Genomic DNA, 9,188 nt, shown 5'->3' on the forward strand with positions numbered 1-9,188 from the left:
TATTCAGCATTGTAATCAGATATACTTTAATATGATATGTAAAACTTCAAATTCTACTTATTCTGGAGTGATTTGATTCTGGGAAACTATATAACATCTACATATAAATACTAACAATGAAAAAAAATAATAGGTATGTAAGGACAGGTGTGTGATAAGCATGGGTTACTGGAAGAAACTAATATATAGCTACTTTCAAAACCTAATGGTTGCGTTGTCCAATTATCAAGTAACAGTCATGAGAATCTATTACATGCCAGGTATAGTTTCTTTGTAAAGCACCAGAAAAAGAGATGAACATGTCTGTGGTTCCAAGACCTCACCTTACAGTCTTAAGGGGCTACACTACAACCAAGGCTACCCCTTCAACATTCCTGAGGGTGAGGCAGCGAGTACATAACGGAAAGTTGGTTTGCCCTCAGTGGGCTAGGAGGGCGGCACAGGAGGCCCAGATAATGACTGTGATGATGCAAAGCAATCAACACTAACAGGGATTTTAATAAATGTGTTGGACTATACATAAAAGGATGAATAATCCTGCTGAAGGACAACAGGGTGCAGAAAGAAAACCAAGCAGATACAAGAATACAAATAATACAAGAATGACCAATGGGAAACTCTGGATTGGGGTCAGATTATAAAGGCTTTGAAGGAAAAGAAAAAAAAATATATATATACACACACACACACATACAGGATGGGGAAGTTACTACTGCTAGGATGTTTGCACAGGTTATTTAGTTCCCTGTCAAGTACAGACCCCCCAATTTACATATGAGGATTTTCTACAAACTGAGCTCAGGAAATAGAACTCGAGAAGTAACTTGCTTATGACGACACACAACACACGGCAGAGCGAGGAAACCTCAATTATATCTGGTCTACGTGCTGGCAAAGCCTAAGCCATTCACACTATTCCAGACAGCCTTGATGCCATCTTGGAGTTTGATTATTATTCTGAAGAAAATAAAGATCTAAAGGTTTTTAAAAGGAAGATTAGTATGATCAAACTTCTATTTTAGAAAGACAACTTCTGAAAACAGTGCGTGAACTGCTTTGGAGGTGACAGGTAGACTATTTAGAGAATTATTATAAAAATCTAGGCAAGAAAAGTTAAAGACTAGTTAAGACTGAGATAACGACAATACATAATGAGGGGTGATTCACCCAGCACTTCAAACGAATAAGGCTCAGTGACCCACTCCAACGACGAGAAAAGGGAAACAGTTCCAGCTTGGATGACTGTGTAGATGGAAATGCCTTTAATTAAAGAGTACAGAAGGAGGAGGAGATGAGAGCACAGAAAGAGAGGTGACCAGAGGAGGTGACAGCTTCTGAACACGACGAATTTTCTTGGAGTCTGAGAAGCCATCAGGAAATACGAGTAAAGATCAGGAAAGTAATATGAACTGGAAATGGAGAACTGGGACACAAACAACAGATGTTAACGATAGCTGAAGTCATGAGAGTGGACAAGATGGCGTAGAGGAAGCTTTTGGCGTAAGTGTGAGAAAGGAGCTGCCAAGAGTTAATAAATAAGCTCAAAAAGGACCAGGAGACAGTAGTATGCTAGCACTCAGGAGGGCAGGTTATTTCATGAAATAATGGGATGCCAAAAGCATACAGTGTGCTATTGAAAGGTCAAATAAGACAAGTGAAAACAAGCCACTGGCTTCAGAAATCAGTTGGTCATTGATGACCTTTATAGTTTTAATAGTGGTGAGCTTTAAAAAGAGAGAGACACAATTAAATAAGAAGTGAAGAACTGTTGGGAGTGCAGATAAATTTGGCACTGATAAGAAAGAAAAAAACATTATATGGAAAATACGGCACATAATGCACATACACCACACTGACCAAAAAGTTTCCTGAGTTTTTGAAGCTTTGCTACCATCAAGTAAAAGATACATTTATAAAATGCAAAGTTTACTTATTGAAGTAAAGATTTATATTCCAAGAAGTCTATGTTTAAGAATGCTTCAAGATTCAAATAAGCCATATAATAACAGAAAGGGAAATATTGTTTCATTTAGGTAATGTCTGAATTAACATCCAGTCTTCCAAAGGGGATCCTATAACTTTTGAATTTACTCAAATTTGCAATTCTTGCTATAGTTAAGATATAAATAGGCAAATGCCTTCTTGCCTTAAGAATTGGTTAAACACACACACACACATTACCACCTATTTCAAAACTGAATCAATATTCCTTATATGTACCAGTTAGGATTCCATAAAAAAATATCATTCATTACAAAGAAATAACTGTCACTCCACTCTCCGTACAACAGAAAAGAAAGTCCTCACAAGAAGACAACGTAAATAATAATCAAAAGCCATGTTACTACCCACCCCCTCAGTTTATTCTAACACAAACATACATGACATGCATAACCTTTCCACAACTCAATAGGTCTTAGAAAGAACCAAAAGAATTGGTCTCGATGAGAAATGTGTGGGAAAAACTAATGATTCAGTAATGCTGCTTATTTTCTGAATCAATACAGCATCATTCCTAATGACTACACAATCTTCCACAATAGCAGAATAGTTGAACTTCTTAATCTAACTGCAATCACAACCCATAAAGCTCAAAAACTGCATAATTACGACACAGAACTTTATCTGTCTCCACTAAAAGATTATTCAGAATTAAACATTCATAAGACAACTAAAAATCGACACTCATGCCAATAATTCAGTAAGTCCACTACAACTGTTAAGTATTAACGACGTAAGTGTGAGAGCTGTTAGATCACTAGCCGTATTTTAAAAATACAGATCCAAAGTGAAGCTGGATCAAGATACTTGCATAGCCTAAGAGTTCTCAAAAACACATACTGAAAATTAAAATAAGGCTTAAATTAGTACACATGAATTTTTAATATATGGTGTCTTTATTTCACAGTATCTCATCTCTTAAATACAGCCTCAGAAACTTCATTCAGAGATGTTTCAGTATCATTTGTATGTGTTAACAACTCTGCTCCTTGCTGCTAGTTATTTCACAAACTAATACATGTTTTTTCATTTTGTTTTTAAAGAAGACCAACACAATATGAAAGCACAAACACTCTACAAGTTAGGCTGCCTGCTGCAGATTGGGCACAAAGTCATAACCTATTTATTTTCTTTTATATTTGGCGGAAATTTATCAACAATACCATTTTACAAAAGCATCATTCTTCAGAAGCCTAATTTCAGACAAATTAATTTTGTTTCCTAACTGAATCTAATTAAATGTTGTATTTTTGTGTTTAAGTAGTTGAAGTTAACAAAGATGAAATTTAACTATGAAAACACAATTGTATCTTCAGGACCAGAACAGAAAATTCATTTAAAATTCTCTAAAATATGAGACTTGAAAGCTGAAAAAAAAGACTGAGAATAAAATCTATTTTTCAGATCTATTTTATCTGCTTCAAGAACATAATGAAAATGTAGGTATACACTGGATTTTTTACATATAAAATCAATTTTTACTACATCTAAAAGCTTAAAATATTCTTTTACTGACTTTCATGTACAATAATGCTTTAAATCAGATTTACATAGTTATGAATTAAGCTAATCTTTAGGAGCTACTTACAATCCAGAAGGCAAATTCCTGGCCATAGTGACACCAAAGGAATACCGCACAGCTTCAACAAGGATCAAGTCACCCACCACTGACAAAACCCAGGAGCCCAGCAAAAAGGACTAAAAACAAAACAGGAAGAACATTAGAGGGAAGAGACTTCTAAAAATAACCTTAATCAATTAAAACCAACTCAGGTTTACACATATTTTTTTAAAGTTTCTTTTTTGTTTCAAAAGACTTTTCAAAATGAGGGATTAAAACCGTATTGATCAAATGTTATTAACTTCCATAATTTCTAAGTATGTTGAAGAAAAGATATTTATAGCATGATTCATTTTTACAAGTAATGCACAAACTATTAAGCAAATTGAGTGATTAGAACTATATTAAAAGTCCTAATTAAAGTGGTTATTGCCCACTTGCATTGATATTATTATCTATTTTCACCATTATTATTATTTTATTATGCTAAAGGCTTCAATTTCAAATTTTTCTTTGGTTAATGTCCATGCTCCAAGTCAGACAGAGGATTATGTAATAAAAAGACAACTGTTAAAAATAACACCAAGCGAACAAAACTACTTAAAAATAAGAAAACAAATATCTTTTCCCCGTAACCAAAGTAACAAAGGGAAAATACATAAAAACTTACTGCAAATTTTCTGCTTCCATATCTTCTTTCAAATATCCTAAAATTATAAATAAGCAGACTACTGCAGAAAGTATCTTTCAGATCAAGGCAAATTATTCTTCCAGAAATCAACCTCCAGATCTATAGATGGGGAATTAAAAAAGAATAACAAATATGAGTAAGCTCTGTTGGGGGTCTCTTCGTTAGCAAATTTATCATGTTTACTTCAGACTGCTTATTTTTAACACTCTAAGCTCAGATCTCCCAAGGCAGAACTGAAACTCTCCATCTCTGTAGCAGCTCTTAAGAGACGCATACTGAGGGCATCCTAGGAGGTTCTGGCAGGAGAGTGGGGCTATTCTCACTCCTGGACAGAGGATGGTTGTCCTCTACCCAGGCAGGCCCCAGCCCTAGAGCGCAGATGCCCACAAAGTGGTCCAAGAAAATGGGACTGGTGTCAACCCAGCCAGATGAACCAAAGTAACACCACCCCATGATCGGAAAGGCGCCAACTCGGGGCCTCAGGGCCCTGACACTCCCTTACGAGCAGTGTTTCTCAGGGCTGGCCAGATGCTAGAATCCCCTGGGGATCTTTCTAAAAAGTACACCAACTCTTAGGCTCTCTGACTCAGCTGGTCTAGGGCAAGGTCTGGGCATCAAGAAAGAAAAACGGTTATGTAGGTGATTCTACTGCATGGACAGGGTTAAGAACCATTCTATTACAGCAACTGAAATCATAACGGAAGCTCTACGATATTCCCACAGAAAGCAGTAGTATAGATAAATAACTCAGTCATAGGAACCTGGTGAAGCCCACCTGAGCAATGGCATTAATGACATCCTTATGAAGAAAAAGCGTCATGCTCAAGAATGGATTAACACACCTGCCAATGCAGGAGAGGTGGGTTCAATTTCTAATCCAGGAAGACCCCCACATGCCTTGAAGCAACTAAGCCAGTGCACCAAAACTACTGAGACTGCAGGTCGACAACTAAAGCCCCCACGCCCCAGAGCCCCTGCTCCCCAACAAGAGGAGCCACTGCAACGCACAGCCCGAGAACTGCAGCTGGAGAGCAGCCCCCACTCGCTGCAGCTAGAGAAATGCCCCTAAAAGACAAATAAATGAAAAATTAAAATGTTTTTAAGAAAAGAATGGACTATCATGCTTAAAATGACTAATCAAGAATTTAACAAAGAAAAGGTGGCGATTATAACCATAATTTGCACTAACATTCTGTGATACTGTGATTTATAAATTAGAAATGGGGCTTCCCTGGTGGCTCAGCTGGTAAAGAATCCACATGCCAGTGCAGGAGATGCAAGAGACCAAAGTTTGATCCCTGGGTCAGGAAGATCCCCTGGAGAAGGAAACGGCAACCGGCTCTGCAGCAGACTGGGGGGCTATAATATAGGCCATGGGGTTGCAAAGCATTGGATATGACTGAGCACACGCACGCGCTCACACACACACACACACATTTAAAAATATATGTTTGGTTTTTGCCTGTTTCTAGCACAGAACTCTTAAAGCCGTTGGAATTGCCAAAGTGAAGAAAGCCATCACAGTGTCTTTTGTCAGATTAATGAGGTGACTTTTGGAAGCACCTAAGAATGGGGACTGGCTTCCAGGAAACCAACCCTGTGATTAGAAGGTTGGAACCTTCAGTCCCACGCCCTGACCTCAGGGAGTAGAGGAGCTGGAAGGTGGGTCAACTAACAGATGTCCTGTGATGTAATCAATCCTGCCTGTGTAATGCCCTGGAGGAGGGCATGGCAACCCACTCCAGTATTCTTGCCTGGAGAATCCCCATGGACAGAGGAGCCCGGCAGGCTACAGTCCACGGGATCGCAAGGAGTCAGACATGACTGAAGCAACTTAGCACACCTGCACGCCTGAGTAATAAATCTACATAAAACCCTTAGAAGGACAGGCCTCTGAGAGCTTCCTGGGTGATGAATACGTAGAGATTTGGGGAGAGTGGGGCAAAAATCCAAGAGAAACTTCTTATTGATTTAACCACCACCATAAAAGAAATTCACATACTCACAATCTGCTAGAGCTGAGAGAGCTTAGCACATCTAACAGATGCTCAAACTGAGGCAAGTTTCTGCAAATATTAAGTATACAAACTAATCATACCAACAAAACAGATTTAACAGTTTAAATCTCTTGAAATTAAAAATTGCATTTCCATAGTAAAAGGTGAAGTTGAAATGTGCAAAAGGAAACTGGAAATACTGCAACTGCTTCATTATATAATCTGCTTTGCTGAAAATTATCAATAAATACAACTGGAAAAATGACTTGTTAACGGGATAGTAATAATAAATATTTCTTACAAACTGAGAGGCTATGAGACACTGAGACTGGCAGAAAGGAGGGCAAATCGGAGACAAGAGACTTGCTTTCTCCTCTCCCAGGGCCAGTGGAGTGGCGCTCACCTGGAAGTCGTCCTTGACAGCCTGGAGGTCGTACACGAAGAACCTCTGACAGTGCGGCAGGACGAGGGCCAGCAGGAGGGACAGGGCGCTGGGGACCAGTAGGAGACACTTGGACACAGGTGCCTTGTCTGGGGGGAAAACAACATGGCTTTCAGAACGCCTGTCCCTAAGATTCTAAAGACCATACGAGTGAAGAGCAAGAGAATTCACTTCTTTTGAATTAGGATAAAGACAAAGTTCACATGCTCTGGAATTTAATTCTTGTTTACATACATTTTCAAAACATCGCCCTGCAGAGGTAAGTGATCAAAGGGCGCTGGGAAACTGCTGACGGGGGCTTTGTTGTCATCTGGTTTTTATATGAAACCAAACCAAGTTTACTTTCATAGACTACCTTTCAGAAAAGCAGCCACTGAAGTGTAAAGAAACAGACAAGCAGGCTTTCCATCAAACTGACCAGTCAGCTCTTGAGCATGACTGGGATTCACGTACATAAACACTTATTTTACGAAATTTAAGCTGCTCAGTTGTGTCCGATTCTGCAATCCCATGGACTGCAGCCCACACGGCTCCTCTATCCATGGGATTCTCCAGGCAACAATACTGGAGTGGGTTGCCATTCCCTTCTCCAGGGGATCTTCCTGACCTAGGAATCGAACCCAGGTCTCCTGCATTGTAGGCGGATTCTTTACCATCTGAGCCACCAGGGAAATGTAAGAAACGGTTAAAAGTGCTAACACAGCTGACTGCAGTGGCCTGCTGAGATTTTCCACAACGGGCACCCCCAGAGCCTTGTCTGAATCTCACACAGCCTTCAAATGACAGCTCGGTTTCCACTTCCTTCCAGTCAGTCTCTCCCATTTTAGGGGGGGGCTTTTCCCCAACCCCGCACCCCTGTCTCCACATACTACTTTACCAGTCAGGGTCTGGAACTTTGCCTTCCTGACTACATTAAAGATTCCCAAGGAAGAATCTTCAATATGATTCTCTTCTATATGCTTCTGAATGATGGCTATAAAGCCTAGCACAGCTCCTTGAGGGAATGAAATATACAGATCATCAACACTCAGGACCACAGGAAAGCGTCACCAAAAGGGACACTCTCCGATCATGTGAAGCGCACTTCAACGGTATTCATAATAAATTCCCTGGGAAAGAATCCACTGGTCACAGCTGGTGGTGTGGTTACCGCACTTGTTTACGTATATAAAAATAGCTCAACTATTTCCTCTCTGGTAAGGTCTTACCAACAGCTAAATTCAAACCACGGGTAAAGTCGCTGCATACTGCCTCCACCACTAAGATGCAATCAAGGCTCCAGGGAATCAAAAAGCTAACAGAGCTCCCCACCCTCTAGAAAACGGACGCCCCCCCCCCCGCCAGGAACTCAAATGTACAGGGAAGCACTACAGCTGTGAGCCTGAGCAGTTCTATCGAGTGCTATTTCACCAGCAGTTCTCCTCACCTGTGAAATGAAGAGAAGAGAAGCTCCCTCAGAAATCCTATTAAAGAATGAAGGCAGGGAAAACTGCTCCAACCACCGCAATCACCATCCCAGGTGATGACTGCGGCAAGCTCCTCCCTTACCATTCAGACAGAACTGAGGATCGCGCATGGGCAATGAAGGTGCACCTTGAAGGTTTCCTTCTTGACCCTGGACTTCATCTATGCTTGTGAAATGGGCCCCCTCGTTTATTCCTGCCTCTTCCTTGCAGCCTGTAGGAACCACTGTAGGTTCATCGTCTCAGATCTCAAACCGACACCTCCACTGAGCAGCAACGCTACTGCTTTTCTCCAGTAACCTTCCTGCCCCACATTCCCGGTGGCTTACATGTCACCATATGAATAAATGGACAGTGTGCTCTGGTGTCCTCACTCATATTTCTACAATGAACAAGCTCCTGCTGCTGGGGACCACGCATCACCCCGAGGCCCTGAGATACAGTAGCAGATGATGGACAAAGCTCCTCCCCTGTGGTGCTTACAGTCTAGACAGCGGAGAAAAGAAAATACACAAAGTGAGCTAAATACGTGTCATGACAGATAGAAATAAATACTACAGGAAAATTAAGCAGGGTAAACAGCGAGGCTGTGTGACCTACTGTGGACTTCCTGCTCTCTTTCCAGGTAAGAGACAGGACTGCTGCCCACCCACACCTGCCCCTGACTGAAGTGGGACATGGCGATGTGACCTGCTTTGGCCAACTCAACATGATGTGGCCAACTCAACATGACGTCACTCCCAGGCAAACACCAGACAGCCAGTGACTGTCCTTAACCTGTGCCAGTGCTCAAGATGGAGGCTCGGCTATGAGTCAGATCCCAGCATGGAAGACAGAGTGGGACAGGTCCTCCTGGGTGACTCACAGAGAGGGAGGCCATCAGTGAGAAACAAAGCTTGTCGCTGCAGACCTCTGACGTTTTAAAGCAGTTGGCTGCTGCAGCCTAACTAACTAGCCTGCCCTGGTGTAGGGGTAAACAGTGCTGGTGGGGAGGGAACAGGGAGCTTAGAAGGCCCTTCTGACAAGGTGAGGT

The 9,188-nt window shown here is 41.2% G+C and overlaps 1 protein-coding gene across 1 annotated transcript in view; it reads right to left on the reverse strand.

Annotated features, from left to right (window-relative positions):
- The window catches only part of UBAC2 (UBA domain containing 2), a 143,575-nt gene extending 134,741 nt beyond the window's left edge, over positions 1 to 8,834 (reverse strand). The window contains exons 1-6 of the mRNA XM_010831559.1: positions 8,756 to 8,834; positions 8,119 to 8,155; positions 7,570 to 7,718; positions 6,654 to 6,781; positions 4,233 to 4,352; positions 3,590 to 3,699 (exon numbers count right to left, since the gene is read on the reverse strand). Of these exons, the coding sequence (XP_010829861.1) occupies positions 3,590 to 3,699; positions 4,233 to 4,352; positions 6,654 to 6,781; positions 7,570 to 7,718; positions 8,119 to 8,155; positions 8,756 to 8,834 (623 nt within the window). The remainder of the gene's footprint in view (positions 1 to 3,589; positions 3,700 to 4,232; positions 4,353 to 6,653; positions 6,782 to 7,569; positions 7,719 to 8,118; positions 8,156 to 8,755) is intronic.
- Between the last annotated feature and the right edge of the window lie 354 nt (positions 8,835 to 9,188).

The sequence above is a fragment of the Bison bison genome, unplaced genomic scaffold (assembly GCF_000754665.1).
Source record: "Bison bison bison isolate TAMUID 2011002044 unplaced genomic scaffold, Bison_UMD1.0 scf7180017864527, whole genome shotgun sequence".
NCBI lineage: Eukaryota > Metazoa > Chordata > Mammalia > Artiodactyla > Bovidae > Bison > Bison bison.